This window comes from Halichoeres trimaculatus, unplaced genomic scaffold, assembly GCF_033239565.1.
Source record: "Halichoeres trimaculatus isolate MK-OKI-2021-1 unplaced genomic scaffold, fHalTri1.1 fHalTri1_scaffold_6, whole genome shotgun sequence".
Classification (NCBI taxonomy): Eukaryota; Metazoa; Chordata; class Actinopteri; order Labriformes; family Labridae; genus Halichoeres; species Halichoeres trimaculatus.
The window spans coordinates 35307008-35330708 of NW_027437184.1; the positions used below are offsets into that span (position 1 = coordinate 35307008).

Sequence of the window (23701 nt, forward strand, 5' to 3'; positions counted from 1 at the left end):
TAACAGCATCGCTTTGGTTCATGATCATTACCTCTTTGTACAGCACAATTATTCACTTTGTGAGTTGTGTTTCCTTGTTAACAAAATACTGCATATTCAGTTTAATTTAGTCATTTAAAAATATTTTAAAAAATAAGCTTTACATGTTTCAAACCAACAACCAATATTGATTTGCATTAGGATCATGAGGCCTTGCTTTCATGTATTTTAGGTTTTTGTTTTTTTTATAAAGAGAGTTAATAGATTTGTTTCATTCTGTTTATGTTTCTGTAAATAAAAGTGTAACTAGTACTTGGATCAGTTTTAAAAGGAACATTGTAAGGTTGTTTAATTGAATGTCTTTGTTCACTCTTTCAATAATTGATTTGTACATCTCTTCATTATTTTTTTTAAATTCTTAATGACTTTTGATTTATTACATTTTCTTCTTAAATGATTAGTTTTTATACCAATTTTTTCCTCAACCTACTAAATAATGAACACATTGTTTCACATACTGGTCCACGTTTATTACTATATTTTGTGATTTGAAAGATTTTCCATTTATATATATATAAAAAAAAATCTGTTAGTGGTATTAATCCATCTTGTTTATCAGATTTTCTTTATTAGCCTATATGTGCCCAGAAGTGCTCCCAGAAAGTGCTCTTTTAACTGTCTAAAGAAAGACCCACTGTGTGGCAACTTTTAACCACTATGGCCCACCTCTGTGAGGACCTGAGGGCTGAACAAAGCTTACACATTTTTAAAAGCATACTCAAGACCTACCCTTTTAGCATAGCTTTAAACAGAGTTTTTATCTTTAACTGCTTGGTTTTCTTTTTATTTAGCTATTTATTATATCTTTTATTAAAAAGATTTGAATGACCTAACTATATGATCCACAGAGTCCCTTTCCACTTTTAAGAGATGTCTGAAAACTCATCTGTTCAGGGAACACTTGAGCACTTAAGCTGACCCTTCTCTTCTTTGTCCTCAGTGGACAATGAGTCCTCAATGAGTCAGAAGGTCTAAGACTTTGCTCTTATTGATTTTTCAGCACTTATCACTGAATGTTGTTGAAGGTTTAAGTATATTGTTGCAGCAATTGATTGTGGTTTGTTGGCTAGATTATTTTACACTATTGAAAAAAAAATCCTGCACTTAATGGCAGCCGAATAACTTGTAGCACTTTTTGGCATTAACTAGTTTTTCCTTCTGTCTAAGTTCTTGCTTGTGTTGTACGTCGCTTTGGACAAAAGCGTCTGCTAAATGAAGCTGTAACTGTAAAACTGTAAATCTGTAGCTCTTCTGGCTTTGTCTTTCAGATTTAGTGTAACATCTTACTTCTTTTGACCGATTTCATCTTTTCATATTTTACTATCAAATTGATTCATTTTGATTTGGTTGATTTAGTTTCTTATCCTGAGTTTTACATACAAATAAAGTCTGATTGATTAAAATCGGTGCCCCGGGGTGTTTCGTGTAATCGATTCTCACTCCACACCAGATGGTGGCGACTGAGCGCCAAATTGGTGTTTTTCAAACACGATACACTGAAGAGGAGAACAAGAGGTAAAGAAGGAGAACAAGGAGAAGAAGTTGTAAAAGGTTGGAGTTAGAACAATTGTTAGAGGTTAAAGGACAGGATAGAAGTAGGGTAGTTTGGTGTGGTGATTTTAATGCTCACAGCACTCTGTGGGGGGGATCTCAGACAGATGTGAATGGAGTAAGGATAGAAGAACTAATGGACGAGAAAGAATTAGTGTGCCTTAATGATGGTAGGGGGACCAGGTTAAATTGGGCAACCAGTAATGAGTCTGTTTTGGATCTGACATTAGTTTCTTCCATGCTTGCTGGGGTGAGTCAGTGGAAGGTTTGGTCTGAGTCCACTATTGGTAGTGATCATTATCCCATATTGTGCACATTAGGTGGTCAGGTGGAGAGGGGTGGAAAGGGTGGTAATTCTCGGTGGGTTTTAGATAAGGCGGAATGGAGTTTATTTCAGATGACTAGTGAGGAGATTGTAGCTAGGGTTGATTTATTGGCAGATATTGATGAGGTAAATAAGGGGTTCACGTCGGGGGTTATTGAGGCAGCAGAGAGAGCAATACCTCAGAGTAAAGGTGGGAGGGAGAGAAAGTTGGTCCCATGGTGGTCTGAGGAATGTCAGCAGGCGGTGAGGGAAAGAAACAGAGCATTTAAGTTAGTTAAGAAGACACTCTCCCAACAGCACCTGTTCCAGTATAAAAAAGCCCAGGCCCTGCTTAGGAAAACAGTGAGGAGGGCGAAGAGAGTAGCTTGGAGAGGGTATTGTAGTGGAATAGGGCGAACAACACGAGTGGGAGAAGTGTGGGGGATGATAAAGAAAATGGGGGGAGACATGAGAGAATGGGGTTACCCAGTGTTACAGTATGGTGAAGAGACAGCCATATCAGACGGGGAGAAGGCAGAACTTATGGCTCGGTCTTTCTCTAGGGTGCATGATTTGAAGAATCTTTCTGAAGAAGGAATAAGGAGGAGGGAAGATACTCTGAGTCTTTATTCAGGTATGGTAGGTAGGAAGGAGAGGGGGGATGATATTCTTGATGAACCTTTTACATTAGCTGAGATGGTAAGAGCTATAAATAAGTCCAAACCTACTTCTCCCGGTAAAGATAAGGTGTGTCATAAAATGCTGCAAAACCTGGGGGATGAGGCTTTGGGGGTGTTGTTGTATATTTATAACAGAGTATGGGAGGAAGGGAAATTGCCACAGGGGTGGAAAGAGGCAGTGGTGGTGCCGATCCGTAAACCAGGTAAGGATCCTACATTGCCATCTAGTTACAGACCAATAGCTTTGACTTCAAATATTTGTAAAGTGATGGAGAGGATGGTGACGGACAGGTTAAATTATGTGTTGGAGAAGAAAGGTGTATTTGCGGGATATCAATGTGGTTTTAGGAGAGGAAGAAACACCATGGATGCTGTGATTAGACTAGAGGATGAGGTAAGGAGGGCTCAGGCTAACAAGGAATCAGTGATTGCCGTATTTTTTGATATAGAGAAGGCATATGATATGATGTGGAGAGAGGGATTGCTGATTAAACTGTACAAGTTGGGAGTAAGTGGAAGAATGTTTAATTGGATCAGAGATTTTTTGACTGATAGAAAGATTCAGGTTCGGATTGGATCTGTCTTGTCTAGTCAGTTCCTAGTTGGTAATGGAACTCCTCAGGGGAGTGTCATTAGTCCTCTTCTTTTTACTATTATGATTAATGATATTTTTGCTGGTGTACAGGTGGACATAGGGAGGTCCCTATTTGCTGATGATGGAGCTCTGTGGAAAAGAGGGAAAAGTTTGGAAAATGGGGTTAAGAAGGTGCAGGAAGCAATAGATGAAGTGGAACAGTGAAGGCTGAATTGGGGTTGTAGATTCTCAGTGGAGAAGACGAAGACTGTGTTCTTTACAAGGAAGAAGGTGAAGGATGGTCTCAGGCTTCAATTATATGGACAAGAGCTGGAGAGGGTTGATTCTTTTAAATATTTGGGGGTGGTATTTGATGCTCGGTTGACATGGGAGAGCCATATTAAGAGGATAGGAGAAAGGGGGAAAAAGGTGCTAAATGTGATGAGGTGTTTAGTTGGAAGGAGTTGGGGTGCTAGTTGTGAGGCTTTGAGGGCAGTGTATGTGTCTCTAATGAGGTCGGTGCTGGATTACTGCTGTTTGGTGTATGGGTCAGCGGCCCAGACACATCTTAGGAAGCTTGATGTTCTGCAAGCCCAGGCATTAAGGATTTGCAGTGGGGCATTCAAATCCACATCAGTGTCTGCTCTACAAGTGGCTATGAATGAAATGCCATTGGAAATAAGGAGGGGACAGCTGATGGCTAATTATTGGTCTAGTTTGCAGGGACATGGAGATTCTCACCCTACTATGGGGGTGCTAAGGGACTGTTGGGAAAATGGAAAAAGTAGAAAAAAGAACTTTGGTCGGGTAGGTAAAGAAGTGGCAGAACAGTTTGGAGTAGGTAAGTTACGATTATGTCCATCTGTGGTATATCCAGTTGTGGCTCCCTGGATGCTGAGGTGGCCAGTGGTGGATTGGTGGCTGTTGGAGAAGAAAAAGTCGGGAAGGGGGGTGGATTTTGTAGGAGTTTTTAAGAGTCATATTCAGGTTTCATATAGGGATTTTATTTTGATATTTACAGATGGATCGAAGGATTTGGAGACTGGCATAACAGGGTTTGGAGTAGTTGTGCCAGATAGGGGGGTGTCACTTAACAGAAGGACTACGAACAGACTGAGTGTGTACACAGTAGAGATGGTTGCTGTGCTGGTGGCGCTCAGATGGGCTGAGCATGCTAGGGTAGAGAGGATGCTAATATGCTGCGATTCTGCTTCAGTGTTAACTAGCTTAAGGTCCTTTCATTCTGGAAGCAGGCAGGGCTTGTTATATGAAATTTTGATGTGCATTACTCGGTGTATGAATCAGGGAAGTATTGTAAGATTTCTGTGGGTCCCTGCTCATGTAGGAGTGGGGGGCAATGAAGAGGCAGATGCCTTAGCTAAGAGGGCTCTAAAGAAGGAGAAGGTTGAAATGCATATTCGATTAAGCAAAGCAGAGGCAAAAGGGATAATTTGGGAGAAAGCAAATCAGCTGTGGCAGACTAGATGGGATAAAGAGGAAAAGGGTCGGCACTTCTACCAAATACAATGTAGCATTAAAGGACAGGAAGTCAGGAGTAGCAGCAGGAGGGATGAAGTAGTGTGGATGAGGCTTAGGTTGGGACATTGTGCACTGAATAAAACACTGAAGATGATAGGGAGGCACCAAACAGGGCTATGTGAAGGGTGTGGGGAGGAGGAAGAGTCAGTTGAACATGTGTTACGGTGGTGTAGGGCGTATGAAGAATATAGGAGAGAATTGAGGAGCAAAATGAGGAGTGTGGGGATTCTGGGATTTGAAATGAAGGATATACTTAGTGAGGGTGGTGGAGATACTTTAAAGATGGTGGTGGAGTTTCTCAAGAGCATAAGGATTTATGATAGATTATAAGGATTTTTTTTTTTTTTTTTTAATTATTTTTTATTATTATTATTATTTTTTTTTTATTTTTATTTTTTTTTTTTTTGGTGACTATTATGTATTTGATCATATTATTATCAAATTAAATAGATTTATTTGTTTATTTATTTATTTAATTATTATTATTATTATTATTATTTCATTATTTTATTTATTTGTTTGTTTATTAAATTCTAGTATTTTGGTTATTTAGTGGTTAATTTCCATTTATTTACGTAGGACAAGAGAGAAGTAGGTAGGGTCATTGGAGCCTGGCCCACTCCGGGGCCAGAAGGTGGCGGTAATGCCCGTTTTTAAGGTGGCCAACCGCCGTTAAACACCACAAAGAAGAAGAAGAAGAAGGAGAAGAAGTTGTGACTCCGTGGTCTTGAGTTAAAGGTCTGACATCGTTTTGTTTCGTAAACCCTTTTTATTCTTCGTCTGTGTACCGGCACGCGACGGACGGCAAGCGGCACCTGGCCTCGCGCTGTAAATGTGACCTATCTGTGTGTTTGTTGTTTGTTAGCTGTCTCGAGCCACCTGTTGCTAACTGACCTGCTTTCCAACGTTACTCAGCCAGCCGGCTGTCTAAGGTGATTCTGGACAGGTAAACAAAACTTTAAGGCAGAAAACAGACAGAAAAAAAGAAGTTAGAATGTGATAAACAAATCCCAATGCTCTCTGTAAAGAAAATGTTCGTGCAAAGTGATAAAAGTTAGTAAATTCAAAATCTCTATTAGAATAACCTATGTACAGTAAATGGCTGCTTATTTCTAAAAGCCCCATTAAAGTAAATGCAAAATGTTTTAAGCAGTGATAAAAGGGGTTATTAAATGCAATTTAAAGGACAAACTATTCCACACGAATTGGAACATGGTGACTTGCTTTGCCATTTCTGAACTCTGTGTTTGACTGAAGAAAATGTGTGTAAGATAACAGTGGTCATTGTTGAAATAATTTAAAATTATTCACAGAGGAACACTTATGTTATCAGTGAATCTGATGATTTTAAGTATTTACAGAATTTCTACAAGTAAATATTAAAGTTTCAAAAAGTGATATTTTATTTAAATCTCTACAAAGTGTAAGAAGTTATATTTAATTATTTGTAAAATTTGCTCTATAGAGACACTTTGGTATTGCCTGAGAAGAAACACACCTCAATCACTTTAAAATAAATTTGATCATGTTGTGTTATGTATATATAATTTGCTCTGTTGACAACTTTTATATTGCTTAAAAAATTATCCACAGTCGCTGGTAGGCATTAGACAATTTAAAAACAACAACATGGCATTTGCATTCGCATTGTTGCTTTTCCATTATTGTTTTGGGTTTTTCAAATCAACATCTGCTGGCCACAGTAATTATCAACCTTTAAAAAATGAAATTTCTAATTATACTTTTACAGTTATTTTTTGGATTCCCCATGTGGTAGATTCTATACCCCTGGACCAACAAGCCACCATACCTATACTATACCTTAAGAATTAGAACTGCCAATTTCTGTAGAATGATTGAAGATTTTTTTTAGTTTACATATATAAAAGAACTTTGATTTTTTTTGTATCTATTATAAAATTATATAAATGCTTTTTTCTACCATACAGAATTCTACTTTTTTTCTGCAGATTTATCAAAATATGATAAAATGATAAAGATATTCTTCAGTGTAACTATAGAAGCCTACGACTTTTTATCTATTTGATATTTTTTGCCATTTTTTAAAAGAACTTTTATGAATATTAGATCGTCTTTTTTTGCCTGATCCACACACATTTTTTAAAGTTTATGTTCAGGTGTTTCATGTAAACATCACCTTGTGTCCTCATCCAGATGTCTCAGGTCCCAGGTCAGGACCCGGCCTTTATGGAGGCCATTCAGAAACACATGAGGGTCCCTGAGCGGCTGAGTGTTGGGACGGGGCAGCAGTGGAGGAGGGACGAGGAGGAGGAGTCCAGCAGGAGGAAGGAAAGGTTTCCCTCTGCTGTCACCATGCAGGTCCCTGATAGGCTGACATACACAGGTAACCTCTGCACCTGGAAATGAGAAAATACAGATTTTGAGTTATTTTGATTTGATTTCATTTTGGTGATTGCTTTTTTTTAATAACTTTATTTAGCAAGTAGAAAATAAAGAAACAGCTTGTCTGACAGTTTGAGGCAGGTGCGTGTGACCTCGTCATTAATTTTCCGTTTCTGTCGTAACCCACAGAAGCCCCCGATATGAGCCCCTCTCCTCTGTTCTCCCCCACCAAACTGACACTCGGTGGACCCCTGAGTCTGGACCCCAGCTGGGAGAATTCACAAGGAGAGGTGTTCATCAGAGAAGCCCTGCAGGTGGGAGCACAGATGTTCACCCTGTCGGCTTTGAATACAAGGTTTTCATTCCGTCACAGTAAGAAAGACAAACAGTTTCCATTCTGCCATGTATACATCACATGTACATGAGCTCTTCTTTATCAGGACCTCAGAGAAGAGTTTATTAAATCCTGTAAACCTGTCTGTAATGGGATCTACTCCATCATGTGATTAACTCTGCAGTTTGGCATCATAACTTTTCAAGACTCACGGCTTTACTAGACAGCCTTCACATCATTTACAAATATCTGAGTCTGAGGAGCTGTAGGAAGTGCTCAAGTGTCAGCTGTACAGTTCAGAGGTTTTCCTCCTTGGAGTCCGGCCTCATTTGATGTGAGATGTCAACCTGTTTGGCTGTGTGAGGAAAATCATCAGCTTATAAGGACAGCTTTCAGGGGTAACCTCGTGAGGCCGGCCTGCTCAGGGTTAGAGGTCTAATTCCCTCAGGTGAAGCTGGCTTTGATAAACAAACGTGTCCAGTGTGACACAGCAGACGTGATCAGTTTATATAAATCGGTCAAAAATCTTTCATCTCTGAGTTACAGAGAAGAGTTTATGATAAAGTGATGGATCCATTGGGACCCCCTTCTTTCCTGGTCTGTAAAGGTGGAACTACAACTGACATGGATCTTTATTTTTATTTATTAAAGAGAATAGTGACTTCTCTTTGCTAGTTTTGGATAGTTGGTTCACAACTTCAATATTTTCACCTCATGTCTAATACCACAAACACTCTGGTTTGCAGATTTGACAGCTGTGACATAAACGAGTATTAAAAACGAAACAAAACAAAGCAAAAACGAAAGCCGAGTTAAAGCAGAAAAATCATAGAACGCACAAATGAAACAGTCAGCAGAGACCAGAGCAGGAAGGTGTCAGAATCTGGGTATTGTTCATTAAATTGATTTTTAATTATGAATCAAAAAACAAAAAATTGAAAAAATATTTGTTTTCTGTTTTTTTCCTTTTTGAAATGAAAATGCACAAATAAAAATTTGTTCATTTTTTAGCATCCCGTTTTTAAATAAAGTCTAAACAAAGGGAATTTGAATTATAGGCCATAAGCTGATTTTAATTTTATAATTTGATTAGTCTGATCATTGGGACCCTGAAGAGTTCCTTCTCCGTCAAGAAAGCATAGAGGTTGAAAGCAGTGTGAAAAGAATTTGATTAGAAGGATTTGGTTCATTCCAATAGGGGTGCTAATCTATGAAGAAAGTCCTTAGTGCACCTTGTGTTACCTCCTGTCTCCTGGTAAAGTTTAACAGAGCACACGTGTTTTCTAACACATGTATAACAGCTGTGTATGAATCTCTTTTCCTGTGTGACAGAGTCCCATTCGAAGATCTTATAGCGACCAAAGTTTTGGCAGGACACCACCCGGGACACCAACGCCCCTCAGACAGACTCTGAGCCTGCCCAGACAGCCATCCAACCTGTGAGTGCTGACACGGCACACACCCACACTTTAATCAAGGATAACACCACATGATCAGAGTTTAACCCATGACATCACAGGGTTTTAATCTACAAATTACAAACAACATTAAAAAACACTGTCCTGTGCCCTGAAAGGTACAACACAACAGATCTGTCTTCCTCTGCTGGGTGCAAACTGGGAGCATGCTGCTGCTCACAGAACAGCGCAGCTTTATATTTTGAGTGTTAAAGAAGTAGTTTTGAGGCCACCTGGGACCTGCCTCTATCTTCAGCCTATTCATTCATCTAGGTAGATTATTTCTTGGCTGTAACAAAGCTTCTTGGTAATAAATCCTATACAACCCTGGTTACAAACCCTGGTTATTTCTCTTTTAAGACACATTAGTAAGAAACATTAATTTATGAGATGAGCAGCAGGGCTGAGTTTGTGGGTTGAGATCATGAAAAATTTCTACCATGATAACCACAGGTGGCACCTGATGGTCAGCACCTGTGAACATGGTCCCTGCCACATTGGTCAGTAGGTTGCTGACTTGACTTGACTAGGTGTCTGCTCCAAGAATCAGCACGCCATGTTTGACTGATCTGGATAGATTCCTTGAGATAGGACTTGAAGCTGGTGCCCCGCAAAACAAAGTCATTGCATTGTTTAGCATTAGCTCTGGTACCATCTCCAACGTGAAGGCAAAGTTTCATTAAACAGGGGATTTTAAAGACAGACCACAGAGTGGGTGTCCCAAGAAGAGCACACGCACAGAGGACCATTTCTGCATAGCCTGGGACTGAACTCTATCCTCCAGGACGACAACACTTGCCCCCAAAGAGCAGGATTTTTCAGAGCGCAGTCACACTGGCCATCTGAACTATGCCCAAGCACGCTTCAACCCCCAGGTCCAGTTTGTTTGGTCAGTGTGACGGCAAGTGTGTCATGCTCAAGTAAAATTCACTTCTCTTCTTTGGCACGCTTCGGGGAGGTGTCTTCAGTGAGGTCCACTCAATGCATGAGCACAAGCATGTCATGTATTATTCATGACATATGATCGCTGCGACCGCTCCTCCCAACAGTGGTTTTAGACAATAGCAGGGTGCTGGAGGGCTGTGTCAGACAAAAACAACACTTTCATAATGGAGTAGTGGGACCACAAGAGAAGAGCAGGACAGGGGGTGGTTGTAATCATGCCTGATTACTGCACAGTTTTGATGGTTAGTGTAACTGCGCCCTCAAAGACAACCTCCAGACTTTTGCAAACTTAAGTTTGTTTTTTAGATTTTTCTAAGTAACCCTTAAATGGGCAAGTACAGACAGATGTTTATGAAAATTATTTAATTGCTATTTTCTAATGTATCTAGGCTATAATAACACACTTCCATGATTTTATCCTAAAAATGATCTTTATATTCAATTTTACACCCTGTATCCCTGGGGATACGTTGCCCATTAAGGGGTATAAATTTGAGATTTTACCAATTTTTTAAAAATGACATTTTTAACTTTTAAAACATATGAAAAGCAATTATTTAGCTCTCCTTTAGATCTAACGCACAACTTTTTGAAAAAAGTTGGAAAAAACTGAACAAATCAAAATGTTTGACACATGTACTGAGCTGTGGAAAGGTTTATGCAATAAATCTATACTATAGGATACTATACTATACTATACTATACTATAGGATACTATACTATACTATACTATACTATACTATACTATACTATACTATACCATACTATACTATACTATACTATACTATACCATACCATACCATACTATACTTTGCTATGCTATACAATACTATACTATACTTGACTGTACTATACTTAAATATACTATACTATACTATACTATACTAGACTAGACTAGACTAGACTAGACTAGACTAGACTAGACTAGACTAGACTAGACTAGACTAGACTAGACTATACCATACTGTACTATAAATCAAATTCATCACCAGCATCAATGAAAACATACAGTGACAGGATGGCCTGTGGCCACCGCCTGCAGAACAATTCCTTTATTAGTGTTGTCTTGTTTATTGCCTTTCATTTTCACATGTTATCAATTCCGTTTGCTCAATAGCAGGTGAAATTGATTCAAAACCAGTGTTGCTTCCTAACTGAGCAGGTTGATATCCCAGAAGTGTGACTGACTTGGAGGTACTGAATGATTTTTGTTACCTTTATTTCTTGAGCAATATATATATATATATATATATATATATATATATATATATATATATATATATATATATATATATATAAATATATATAAATATATATATGTATTTTACAACTTTCTATGATTGGGGATCTATACAGTGTTGTCCTCAAAACACATATATATCTGTGTTTGAGTTTTCCCATTTTATACCCCTGTCCAGACAATGTCTCCCACAGGATACAGACAATCAGCACCTGATTATCAAAGCTGTGTAGATGTAATTCATTATCTCTAAAAAGCAATACATAATTCATCCTTAAGGAGCAATATTTTATTAAAACAAGTTCTGCCAAAATATAATTTACATGAAAACAATTAGAACTTGCCTAATGGTCACTGTCTTTTTCCACGTAGGCTGCCATTTTGAAATTTGATAGAAATTTATCAATATAATTTTGAATGCTAGCATGAAGTCACATGACCTGGTAATTGACTCACCCCCCCCTTAAATTTTTCCTAAAATAAAAATCTCCCCCCCCCCCCACAACCTGCCAGATGTCTGTATCTCCCAGGATACAAAAACCATTGAAGGGTTAAAGGAAGCTGGTTGATGTGTTTGTAGGTTAGATTTGGCTCAAAGACACTTTGTTTTGATGAGTGTGATTTAGGTTTTTTTGAGTATTTGTTAGTTTGTAGTTGGGTCGGCTTTGTTGCCTCCACAGCTGTTTTACCACTTTCCCAAAGATAAAACTGGGTGGCAAAACAGCAGCTCTCCCCTTCTCAGCACCCAGGAAAAAACAGTTAGTGAACAGATTCCTGAACATCCAGTATGAGGGGTAACAGCAAAAACACCCGTTTCAATAACAGTTAATCTAAAACTTTGTTTCAAATGAACAAGAGTTGGGGTTAAACCCTGCTGAAGGTTTGACGTCACTCTTCATTCTGGCCCTCTGCACCTCCTAACTTCCCTCTGTACACCTGTTCCCTGTCCTCTGCACCTTCTTTTCCCTGTATTCACCCTCTCTCTGTCCTCTGCACCTCCTCACAGTCGTAGCTCGGGCCGTCCTTTCCTCCAGAGATCTCTTCCTCACACCCTCAGCAGCAACTCCCAGGTCCCGTCCCTCTCCTCCACTCACAGCAGAGACTCTGAAGCCTTGCCCCCCTCCTCCAGCCCTCCCAGCCTCTCATCCTCTCGGTCCTTTTTGCAGACGGCCAAGACGCTGGGCCTGCAGGCCACACAGCGCCTCCTGCAGGCAGTCAGCCAGAAATACAGGTCTGAGTCAACAAAAAAAACTTTTTAATGATCTTTGGGTTATTTACACCATGAAAATCTGCAGAAAATGATTTTTTAAACTTCTTTTTCAGAGAGTTGGATGGAAAAGTCTTATTGTGAAATTCCCTAACACAGAAAACTACACTCAAGTTTGAACACTAACATAACATGAAACAGTAACTGCCTCTGATTGCTTCTGTTCTCTGTGCTACCTGAAGGATTTCATGACTTCACCTGTGTATGTCTGACCTGTCATAACCCTTTTATTGGTCACCTGTTTCCTTTTAATGCAATTATAAAGTCTGAGCAGCATTAAACCCTTCAGCTTCTACAGCACTAACATCCAATTACTGCAGTTTGTAGATTTAACCCTGCCTGTGTGTCACGTCACGCTACTCAGACAGTTAGATGTTTCTGATCAGGGTGTTTGATTGAATCATGTCAGAGGTGACATGTTCCTCTGGTCCTGCACTAACAGCTAAAAGAAACAGTGTGAAGCTGCTCTGCTGGCCCTTGTTGTGTGTTGGGATTGTTGCTGTCTGCAGATAACAACAGTTTAAATCTGTGCGCTTGGCTCTTATCGTCACTAAAACGTCCTCCCACGCTGCAGCTGGACTCACTGATGCTAACTGTCTGTAAGCGCTGCTCAGCCCTGAAACCTGTCACAGCAGTTCACTTGTACATCTACCTGTTGGCAGTGGTTCAGTTTCTCTTTGTCTTATTCGTGCAAAGATTCAGAAACCAAGAGAAGCCTCCGGCAGCCAGGTTGACGGGTGAGGGTTCAGCAGCAGCAGCACAGGTGGAGCTCAGCAAGAGAAGGTGACTGAACACAAAGTGTTTGTGTGTCACAGCTACACAAAGTGTTCCTTTACCGCTTCATATATAGAGTCATTCAATGGCCTGTTTTACACCATGAAAGTGACACGGTGTTATCAGTAAGTCGACCAGGTAAAAAAAGAGAAAGAGAAAGTTTGGCGATCTTGAACAGAGTAAATGTGTGGCATTTCCGAGCACACAGTAGAAAACCTCAATAATAAAATCAGTCATATGAAAGCTGCTTTGAAGAACAAGCGCTGCAGCAATGCTCCAGTAACTTCATGAATAACTCTTAAAGCAGTTTATGAACCCCAGCATTTCACTACATACATCTTAAAAGACCCAGACGTATAAAAGCAAAGAGCGAAGTAAAACTGATGGCAGAGAGCCTCACTGGTTTGAGACTTCGATTGTCCCTCTTATTTAGGAAGCGTATTGCATTCACTTGAAGAAAAAACAACTCAGGTTTTTCAGAGTAATTAATTCTTTGGTTTGTTTTTTGTGGTAATTAATTTTATTTTTCTGATTAATATTTTTTAATGGTTTGTTTTTTGTTATAATTATTTCTGATTTTATGAGTAATTTTTTTTCTGTTTTCAGATTATTTTTTTCCTGTTTTTTGGAGTGTTTTTTTCCTGAAGTATGGAGATACGTAAAAATCCCGCGAGAACCTCAGCCTGCTGTTTATCGTGGTAATTTGTTCCTCCTGTTTTTAGGAGTAATTTTTTTTCCTGAAGTATCGAGCTACTTCAAAATCCCGTGAGAACCTCCAACCTGCAGACGACTCCCGTGGATGTGTGGTAGCTCCTGTGTCTCGCACGGATCAGAGATCCTGTTCGGCACATATATGCCTTATCCACAACTTTCTACCAGCTTTCCAATGTAGAAGCAATGCATTTTTTAATGGCACATCTTCGTCTATTCCTTAAGTATTACATTGAACAATAGGCTTGAATAAAATATAAGGATAAAGTCGAAAACATAACAAGGGTATCATACCCTGTGTGTGACTAATACCTTACCTTTATTTACCCGGTACTAACCGGTAGAAAGTTAAGGATAAGGCATATATGTGCCGAACAGGATCTCTGATCTGTGCGGGACACAGGAGCCACCACATATCCACGGGAGTCGTCTGCAGGTTGGAGGTTCTCACGGGATTTCGAAGTATCTCGATACTTCAGGAAAAAATGACTCAGAAAAACAGGAAAAAAGTAATCTGAAAACAGAAAAAAAATTACTCATAAAAACAGAAATAATTATTAAAAAAACCCCAAACCAATATAATAATTATAACAAAAAACAAACCAATAAAAAAATATTAATCAGAAAAACAAAATTAATTACCACAAAAAACAAACTGAAGAATAAATTACTCTGAAAAACCTGAGTTTTTTTTTTTTCTTCAAGTGAATGCAATATGCTTCCATACTTATCTTATCTGTTTACTGTTAAAAAAATGTTGTGTCTCCTAAATCTAAAGTTGCTGTATGGCTACACATCCCCACCTCTCCAAAGGATTGTCCACTGTCTTTGCATATTTCCTCTTAAATGGTTTAAGTCATTATAAATTACTGATTAACTATTTGCAAATCATGAGTTGATGATGCAGAAGCATTTTTGCTTTCCTCTATGAACCCAAATCCAACAAAAAAAAGCTAAAAAACAGACCCAGAAGAACAGTCAGACTACAGGGGGTGGCCAAAATTATTAAAACACCTGACAGATCTGGAAGCATTGACTTTTTTTGCATTGCAACATTCAGGTTTCATAGTTTCTGTGTCAGCTCCTCACTGTAGTCCAGTCCACCTGAGCCTACCTGTCCCTGATGTTTGACCTGTCAGACTCACCTCTCTCTATCTCAGGTATCAGATGGAGAAATGGGTCGGTGGTGGTCTGAGGTTTGTCTTCAGTGAGGGTTTGCGGTGTTTGACACTCAGTCTGTCACAGTGTTCCTCTAAAACCTATCTGTGGGCTTTGTGTTCAGGCTGATAGACGGCTGGAACTCTGAGGAGGACGCAGGAGCTGCAGTGGAGTTCATCATCCTCAGGAGACAGGTGAGACTTCCCTCTGCCTGTCTGTCCATCTGTCTTTGCCTCTGCCTGCCTGTCTGTTTGTTATTAAGGTAGATGTGTTGCAAAATAAGAGTGCTTGTAGAATGTGATGTGAGAACTCAGGGTGAAAAAGTGAACTTGTAAGTATAACTGTTTACTTGAACGAAAAATCCACACATATGAAATTGGTGGTGTCTCAAATAGAGGAAAAATGTGAAGCTAAGTTAAAACTCGAACTCAAAGAAAATATTCACACATGTAGACTGATATTCACGCAAATAAAATGTCTGTCTCTTTCTTTCTCTGTCCGTCTGTCTGTCTCTTTGTCTCTTTCTGTCTCAGGTGATAAAGATGAGTCGTCGTCTGGCAGCTTTGGAGCGTCACAGCGCTGAGCGGAGGAATGCTGAGCTGGTTTTGTTTTCTCTGCTGTTATCGGCCTGTGTGCTCAACGTGTGGCTGTGGATACGCAGATAACATGCACACACACACACACAAACACACACTCCTTAACACCCAAGAACAAATGTATTGCAGCTTCTATCCTCAGGTGAATGTTTGACCTTAGTACATATTGGGGGTTTACCTGTGGGTCTCATCCTGAGGATCCGTCACACCTGCAGGTCTAGGTCCCTCTGAGTGCTGATGAGCTCATGCAGGAACAGATTTAACGTCACAGAGTGTTTCTGAAGATGAATTCTAGTTATTTTATTGAAGTGATGGTGTGAAACTACATCAGTGTACAGTGTTAGATGTCTCTCTCTAAGCTGTGCCATTCACCTGTGTGTAGATCTTAACTGTTACTGTCTGTTTATTCATGTGTATCTGAAGTATTAAAGTATGTAACCACTGCTTCTTTATTTAATAAAATAGTTTATCTGTGAACTTTTGAGGCTCTGCTTTCTGAATGAGGTCAGCTGACCCTCACAGGTATCACAGGAGGTCAGAGGTCAACTGCTGCATGTATCCAGGTGTGTGCATCACAGACTGATGAAATCAAAGCTCACCTGTCCCTCAGGTGTCTCTGATCCCAGATGATCAGTTTTCTGCAGTGTTACATGCTACATTAACCTCAGCAAACTCTGCTTCTGACCAAGGAAAATGTCTTCCATTAGGGGGCGATATGGAGAAAACATGTAGGATGTCTTTATGTCAGGAGTAGGATCTGATCAGGATTGTTTTTCATATTCAGACTATTCTGACCTGACAACAACATTTTTAGACCCAAACATTTTTAATCCTGCGGCCTGAACTGTTTTTATAAACATCTTTTTGGCTTTTCTGCTCCATTTCATAGCTTTAATCTGGTCTTGTGTCCTCTGGCGTGTTTTTTGAACTCTCATATTTTCATATCACAGTAAAAAATGTTAATTTAAAGACGTCAGCTGTAAGAGTTGTTGGGTTTCTGCAGAATGCACAGAGCTTTAGCTTTAGACAAGTAGAATATGCACTGTCCAAATGTAGTTCAGTGAGACCTTATAGATAGACTTTGGTTTGTGCACTCAACAGAAAATGAGAAAGATTCATTTCAGTGACATAATTAATACTTTGCAGATGAACAGACCATGTACCACCACTTCCTGACTTTTGGACATGCCTGATCTACATGTTTGCCTGATTTTTAAAAAGCACAGCGTATCCTATAACCGTTTGTATGCAGACGACACTCAGCTTTACCCGCCAATAAGGAAAAGTGATGGCAGCTCTTTCAAATGTCTGCTGGACTGTCTGAAAGACATTAAAAACAGGATGGCCCTGAGCTTTTTGAATTTCAGTGAAAATGAAACAGAACTGATCATTTTTGGCCCTGGTGGGGCCCAGGTGGCACCTCTCAGGGACCTGGACCCTCTTTTACCTTATTTTAAACCCACAGTTTTAAATCTTGGTGTAAAGACTGACAGTGATTTTAAATTAGATTAACACATTAATTCAGTTGTAAAATCCAGTTTTTATCACCTTAGGCTTTTATCCTAGAGTAAATCGGTTTTATCTTTTAACGACTTTGAGCGGGTAATTCATGCTTTTATTTCTACGCGACTAGACTACTGTAATGCTCTCTAAGTTGGTGTTAATCAGGCTTCTCTCGCACGCTTACAATTGGTCCAGAATGCAGATGCTCGTCTTTTAACAGGAGCACAAAAGCATAAAAGCATCACCTCGATCCTGGAGTCCCACCATTGGCTTCCTGTTCATTTAAGGATTCATTTTAAAATTGTATTATTTGTTTTTAAATCTTTTCAAGGATCAGCACCTCAGTACATCTCCGACCTTTTAAATATCTACACCCCCTCACAGTCCCTGAGGTCTGCTGGTCACTTTCACCTCTTGGTCCCAAAAACTCTTTTAAAGACCCGAGGTGATCGAGTCTTTTCGGTGGTGGCTCCCAAATTGTGGAATGATCTGCCACTCAAAATAAAAACATCCCCCACCCTAACGACTTTTAAATCACGTCTTAAACTCACTTTTATTCTTTGGCTTTTAACTCAGCATGAGAGTTGTGTGATCCGTGTCCTTTGCAGCACTTTGGTGAACTTAAATGTTTTTTTTAAATGTGCAATATAAATAAAGTGGATTGGATTGGATTGGATCTACATGTTTGTACAGTAACTCAGAGATTAGACCAGGCATGGGCAAACTACGGCCCGGGGGCCACATGTGGCCCGTTAAACGTTTTAATCCGGCCCGCCGAACTTGAAAAAATTAAATGAATAAACCTTGTAAATGCTTTATTTTCCCTACAATTCTGATGAGAGTTCACATTTAATATCAAAATATCACACAAACAATTTTGACACAATCTTTTATTATTTTTTGTTTTTTCATTTTTAAAACCAGGACAGAAAAACGAATTTTTCTGTTTTTCTGTAATTCCGTTTTGGTTTTAAAACAGAAAAACAAAAAAATAAGTCAGTTTTTTCTTTTTTTAGATTTTGTTTTGAACAGAATAATGAATAAACTAACCATACACGGATTAAAAATCCCATTATAATTCCATTCTCTCATATTCTAATTTTAATTTCAAAACAAAATCAAAACAGCGAAAAATAGACCGTTACGTGTTTTCTGATTTTTGATTTGAAAACGAAAAATTGAATAACAAGTCAGCTGTTTTCCGATTTTGGATTCTAAAACGGGATATGGAATGAACGAATGATACCCTGATAGTTACCGAAGCACTCCATCCATCTGCTCCTGGTCCGGCCCCTTTGTCAAATGTTAGAGCCCATTGTGGCCCACGAATCAAAAAGTTTGCCCACCCCTGGATTAGACTGTCACAGTTAACTAACTTCTCTAGATGCCCAATGCACAAACAGAAATGTGAACCTCACATTTTATAAGTGCCCAGGTGAAATGAAGGTGGTGTGTGTTGAGGTGGGCTGTGCGGTGTATTTCAGCTGATGTCCAGACTGAATATCTGAAAACAGTTTAATATATTCAAGCATTTGTTTACAGGGATGAGTACCAATCCATTCTGTAACCTTTGGTCAAAGATCATTAAAACAATGGAAGACATTCACAGTCAATCATCATCATCAACGCTCCTCTATGCATAGTGTACAGTAATGCTAACCTGATAAGCCTGGTATGGATGTTAAGAGGGTGTAGCAGCAGCTGCACCTGGTGTTGTCTCAGAGTCTAAAAACATGCAGACACTCTGAAGCTGCTTCACCCTTAAACCTCAAACTCTATCAGCACACACTCACCAAACTCAGGGTGTGTGTGTGTGTTCAACAGTCACTATACGATGAGCACATGACTGAAATACTAAAGGATGACTCCTCTCCATCTTTTAACACAAGGATTGAAATGCTATAAATGAATTAATGAATGCATGATGCACTTTACAGAAACACTGTTACTGTCGGCTGGTACTCTGTACATTGGTGTGATGTTTGTTCAGGTGAGTGCAGACCATCCACATAAAGGATATTTGACCTATTACTGCTCTATGAACATCTCTGTATCCCGCTGAATCAGCTGACACCTTCCTGAAGTGTAAGCTCTGAAGCCTGACCTTTGACCCATTGGATCAGGAATCAGTTAAGGTCCTTATGCAGCATTTTTCTTGAGGTGTTTTTCTTAAAAAAAAAACACCCAAAAGGAATCTTCTCTTCTTCTTTCACAAGACCTTTAGTATAACCAAATGGGGTTTTATGATATGGTCATGGAAGTACAATAAATTGTGCACAGCTGTGTGTGTATATGTAAACCATATGAAAATGAATGTATGGTAGTGTGTAAAAGTATTGTGTATAAAAGGAGCTTGCATAGTTAATTGTGTGTGAATGATAATGTGTGTATCACTGTTCGTGCAACTGTGTGCGCAAAAGGGTTTGTGAATAACAAAATGAGTTGAATGATACTTTCGATTTTGTATGTTAATGTGTGAATGATAATGTATCATAAAGCGGTGATTGTTAAGTAATGTGAGTATGAGAATGTGTGTATGAGAATGTCTATATGATAATATGTGATTGTCTAGAAGTCGGAGTAATGTGTGATTGATAATGTGTTTGATCATGTGCATATTAAAAGTAGTTTGTGTATCTTGTGTGTGAATGAGACTGTGTTTAGTAACTGGTGTATGAGAATGTCTTAATGATAATGTGTAATTCTTTAGATGTACAGAGTAATGTGTTGTGTTTTTTATTGTGTGTATGATAAAGTGTGAATGATAAAGTTAAGTTTTTTGTGTATTACAACGCCTAAATGAGAATTTGTGTTAAGTAAATGGTTCATGAGAATATGTATGTGCGATAATGTCTGTGTGATAAGGTGTGTAAAGCAATGTGTGATAATGTGTGAATGAGAATTTGTGTTAAGTCACTGCATGAGAATGTTAGGGATAGTAAGTTTATGAGTGTATGATAATGTGTGTATGATAAAGTGTGAATGATAAATTTGTGAGTTAATTTTTGTTTTATAATGTGTGAAACAAATTTGTGTTTAGTAACTGGTGTATGAGAATGTTCTAATGATAATGCACAATTCTTTGCCCATTATCATTAGGAGTAATGTATTGTGCTTTTTCTTGTGTGTATGACAAAGTGAGAATGATAAAGTTGTGAAGTTTTTTGTGTATTACAATGCCTAAATGAGAATTTGTGTTTAGTAAATGGTGCATGAGAATATGTATGTGCGATAATGTCTGTGTGATAAGCACTAAATGTTTGAACATGTGGGACTGAGAAAGTGTGTTTAATTACTAGCGTTTGAGAATGTCAGTGATATTTTATGTGTTTACTTAAATAGAAAACCATGTAAAGTTATGTGTGTATGATAATGTGTGATAATGCGTGAATGAGAATTTGTGTTAAGTAACTTCTGCATGAGAATTTGTTAGTGATAGTTATAATTTGTGTTAAGTTTCTGGTGTATGAGAATGGTGATGATAGTTTAAGTTATGTGTGTATGATAAATAATAAAGCATGTAAAGTTATGTGTGTATGATAATGTGTGTTAATGTGTTAATGAAAATTTGAGGTTCTATTCAATAACAAAATATGTAGTTTTAGTAATTTGTGAATAATTTAGGAGTACAGTGGTGTGTGGAAATTTGAATGATAATGTGAGTAAGGATATTTGTGTGTAGTACAGTGTGTGTAACAGTGAATGTTAAAGGTGTGTGGGTGCAGTGATGTTTGTGTACAGGAAACTGTTTACAGTTGTTACGTTGGATTATGTGTGTTTGTTTTTGTTGTGTGACAATGAGTGTTAGTTTCGGAACAGTAATCTGTGTATTGTGTGTAAAGTGAAGTGTGTATTGCTGTGTGTGTAGGGACATGTGTGTATCTTTTGCTGACTCAGACAGTGGCAGTGGGACAGTTGTACTTTAGAGCGCTCACCACAGATCTTCTACCTGAAGACACAGAGGTGACCATCACTGAGTACCAGTACTAGTGATGGTTTGTTTCAGTACCAGACTGGACTGAGGGAGTAACTCTGGAGTGAAACCATGAACAGTAACGTCCTGATGAAACGACAGACTGACAGAAGAGGTGGAAATGTAGAAAGGCAGAGTAACACAGGACTGGAGAGCACAGACACAATGTAAAAACATCCTTACACAGTTAGTGCCACGTCTGACTACTGTCACAAATACACTTAAATACTAGCATGAATATAAAGTAACATGATACAAAGAAATTACATTATTACAATATTAGTAAAACATTATTAGTGCAATTAATGCAACAGAGAGAGAGCTGATACATTTGGTCCGATGAAGCCCAGCAGCTTTCACAACACTGATCATCTCAGCTGCTTTCTTCCTCTCACAGACACAACTTTACATCACCATCATCATTGTCATCATCATTCTCATCTGTCTGAAGGTTGGACACCCAACAGATGCTACATGCTAAGCTAAGCTAACACCTTTAAGTGTTGAAATTGTGCTGCAGTTTCAAACAACGAATCCTCGAAGCAGCAACCAGACAGAAATCCTTCACCATCACCTGTGTATGGGTATGTGTGTGTGTGTGTGTTAAGATGTTAACGTGTGTGTAAATGTGTGTGCTCTCTGTGTTTTGGTATCAGCACAGCGAGCCTGTGTGTCTCATATCTTTTCGTCATCAGAGGAATCAACCATGCTGTGAACTTTTCACGTTTTAAAGTTCCAGTAACAACCTGACATTTCAGAAACCTGCAAAGCTGAGATGAGGCAAGAGGGGGCGCCACTCTCCTGCTGTCTGAGTTTTCTCAGAAGAAGAGGCAGCAGAGGAAGGGATGAAGGCAGGAGGGTGATTACAATGTAAACATGAGAAATGTCTGATGCGTTGTGATTGTCTGATGGAGCTGCCGTCCAATCATTCGTCTCCGTGAAGGGTAGGAGGGGGTTAAGTGGTCAGATGAGGATCTCCACCATGTCGTTGTCCACTTCCTGTTGGGAGGCGGGGGCAGGGGGAGGGGCCTGCTGCTGGGGGTGGGACTGTACAGGAAGCCTCCTCTCCAGGGTGCTGCTGTGAAACCCAGGAACATCTAGAGAAAGAGAGGAACACAGTGACCTCTGACCTTATCTTCCTGCATGGCCTCACCATAAACACACTACCATTGCTTTGATTCCTCGTGTTGTACATCACACAGATCTGCTACCTGCTGCCCGGAATGATAGCTTGTATACTCATGATTTAGGCCTTGTCCACTCATAGCTGGGTATCTGGAAAATATTTTTTTATAAAGCCTGTGATCTACATGAAACCCCAGGTTTACATCACCAAAAACATTATTTTCCGAAAACCCCGGGCAAAGTGAAGATTTTAAAAATTTTGTGGTTTTATGTAGACACCGGTAAACTTAGTTTTTGGTTCTCAAATCCACAGCAGAATGACGGGAGCCTTATTCTGATTGGCTGGCACGGGTTTTAAGTCTGGAAAAAAATATAGGTTTGGCTTGTCTCGAGCCGCACTTATCGGCGGATTTGCCTGCTGCGTGAGGACGAAAGTATTTTTAAAAATGAACGTTTTTGAAAATGCCCAGCTACGAGTGGACATGGCCTTAGTGTAGTTAGTGTTTTTTTTTTTTAAACTTTGGTGTTCGGTGTGCCTCCCCTGGGGGGCGCCCAAAGAGTTTCAGGGGAGCTGCGAAAAGAGGCAAAAACAAAGCACAACAAAAAAGAGAGAATGCCTGAAGTCAGTGTAGACTGAGTGTGGTGTTTCTGTCTGATCTGTCTCTTCGGACACGGTCACACTGGTAAACCGTGCCGTGTTCAAAGGGGACATATCATGCTTGTTTCTCCTTTTCACTATGCCAGACTAGGATGCCTGTAAAGCATTTCTGCCCTCAGTACAAGTCATTTAGTTCCTTCATTGCCCCACAATAGCGTTCTCAATATCCTCATTTTAGGCCATTCTGAAGATCTCGTTGAAACGCTCCGTTTGGAGAATGACCTCCAGTAACCTCGTAACGTCACAGCCCTTTGTGCTCTGATTGGTCAGTTCTATCAGAGGGGCGGAGGGGGTAGAGCCAGGGGGCGTTATTTGCAGCATGGCAGTATTTACAAAATCGCCACATTGAAAGGGCCAGACTGAGCGAGTTTGCTGTTTGCCAAAACTTCACCGTAAGGCATTGATAGCACTAATAAAATGACAGAGTGTAGGATACGTCCTTTTGTATTGGACCCCGAGTCAGACCCGGACGGTTCTGCAGCTCAGGAGGAAGAAAATCCACCTGGACACAGATCATCTCAGGACGCTTCAGTGTGGTGAGTCAAACCTGTACTGTAACATGTATAGTTTATACGTGGAAATATAGGCAGACTTCACCAATAAACTATTTCTATAACAGGGCTCCATCCTGCTCCTTCACTTTTCTCTGTCTGTTTTATCCATCATGCTGAAAGTGTCGTCTAAAGATCGCCTCTACCGTCAGTTCCTCACTATGTTATTACCGCAGCATTATTGTGGTCCAGGTTCACAGTGCATGTCAGAACAAGCATGCAAATATCACAGTCTCACAAGTATTACGACGTCTGCTAAAACTACAGTGTTTTAACTGCTAATTCACCATGTAAAGCCGAGCTGCTCAGCAGAGCAGAGTCCCTACATCCAGCATCTGAGGGGGAATACTCGGCTCTT

General features: G+C 39.5%; 2 protein-coding genes across 8 annotated transcripts in view; one reads left to right on the forward strand and one right to left on the reverse strand.

Annotated features, from left to right (window-relative positions):
• The first annotated feature begins 1528 nt into the window (after positions 1-1528).
• Positions 1529-15972, forward strand: LOC141791232 (mitochondrial fission factor homolog B-like). 6 transcript variants are annotated; one of them, XM_074671510.1, is made up of 9 exons: positions 1529-1569; positions 5387-5425; positions 6863-7052; positions 7241-7365; positions 8718-8824; positions 12034-12258; positions 12991-13077; positions 15062-15131; positions 15471-15972. In XM_074671510.1, exons 3-9 carry the CDS (start codon positions 6863-6865, stop codon positions 15600-15602), a joined length of 936 nt encoding a protein of 311 aa, XP_074527611.1. In that variant the 5' UTR covers positions 1529-1569; positions 5387-5425; the 3' UTR covers positions 15603-15972. The 6 variants fall into 6 exon arrangements, with proteins under 6 accessions (XP_074527611.1, XP_074527613.1, XP_074527608.1 ...); XM_074671512.1 differs by lacking the exon at positions 1529-1569 and having other exon boundaries at positions 5374-5425; positions 12034-12097; positions 12194-12258; XM_074671508.1 differs by lacking the exon at positions 1529-1569 and adding an exon at positions 5553-5633 and having other exon boundaries at positions 5375-5425.
• A 2595-nt stretch (positions 15973-18567) lies between these two features.
• The window catches only part of amot (angiomotin), a 49170-nt gene continuing 44036 nt past the window's right edge, over positions 18568-23701 (reverse strand). For both annotated transcript variants that reach the window (XM_074672532.1, XM_074672531.1), the window contains one exon: positions 18568-22106. In XM_074672532.1, coding sequence (XP_074528633.1) covers positions 21973-22106 — 134 coding nt within the window. In that variant the 3' untranslated portion in view covers positions 18568-21972. The remainder of the gene's footprint in view (positions 22107-23701) is intronic.

Bases quoted from the DNA above. Each gene is read 5' to 3' on its own strand.
- LOC141791232 (XM_074671510.1), top strand. From the start codon at position 6,863: ATGTCTCAGGTCCCAGGTCAGGACCCGGCCTTTATGGAGGCCATTCAG. The intron at 7,366-8,717 runs GTGGGAGCACAG...CCTGTGTGACAG, and splicing joins TCATCAGAGAAGCCCTGCAG to AGTCCCATTCGAAGATCTTA. The intron at 15,132-15,470 runs GTGAGACTTCCC...TTTCTGTCTCAG, and splicing joins TCATCATCCTCAGGAGACAG to GTGATAAAGATGAGTCGTCG.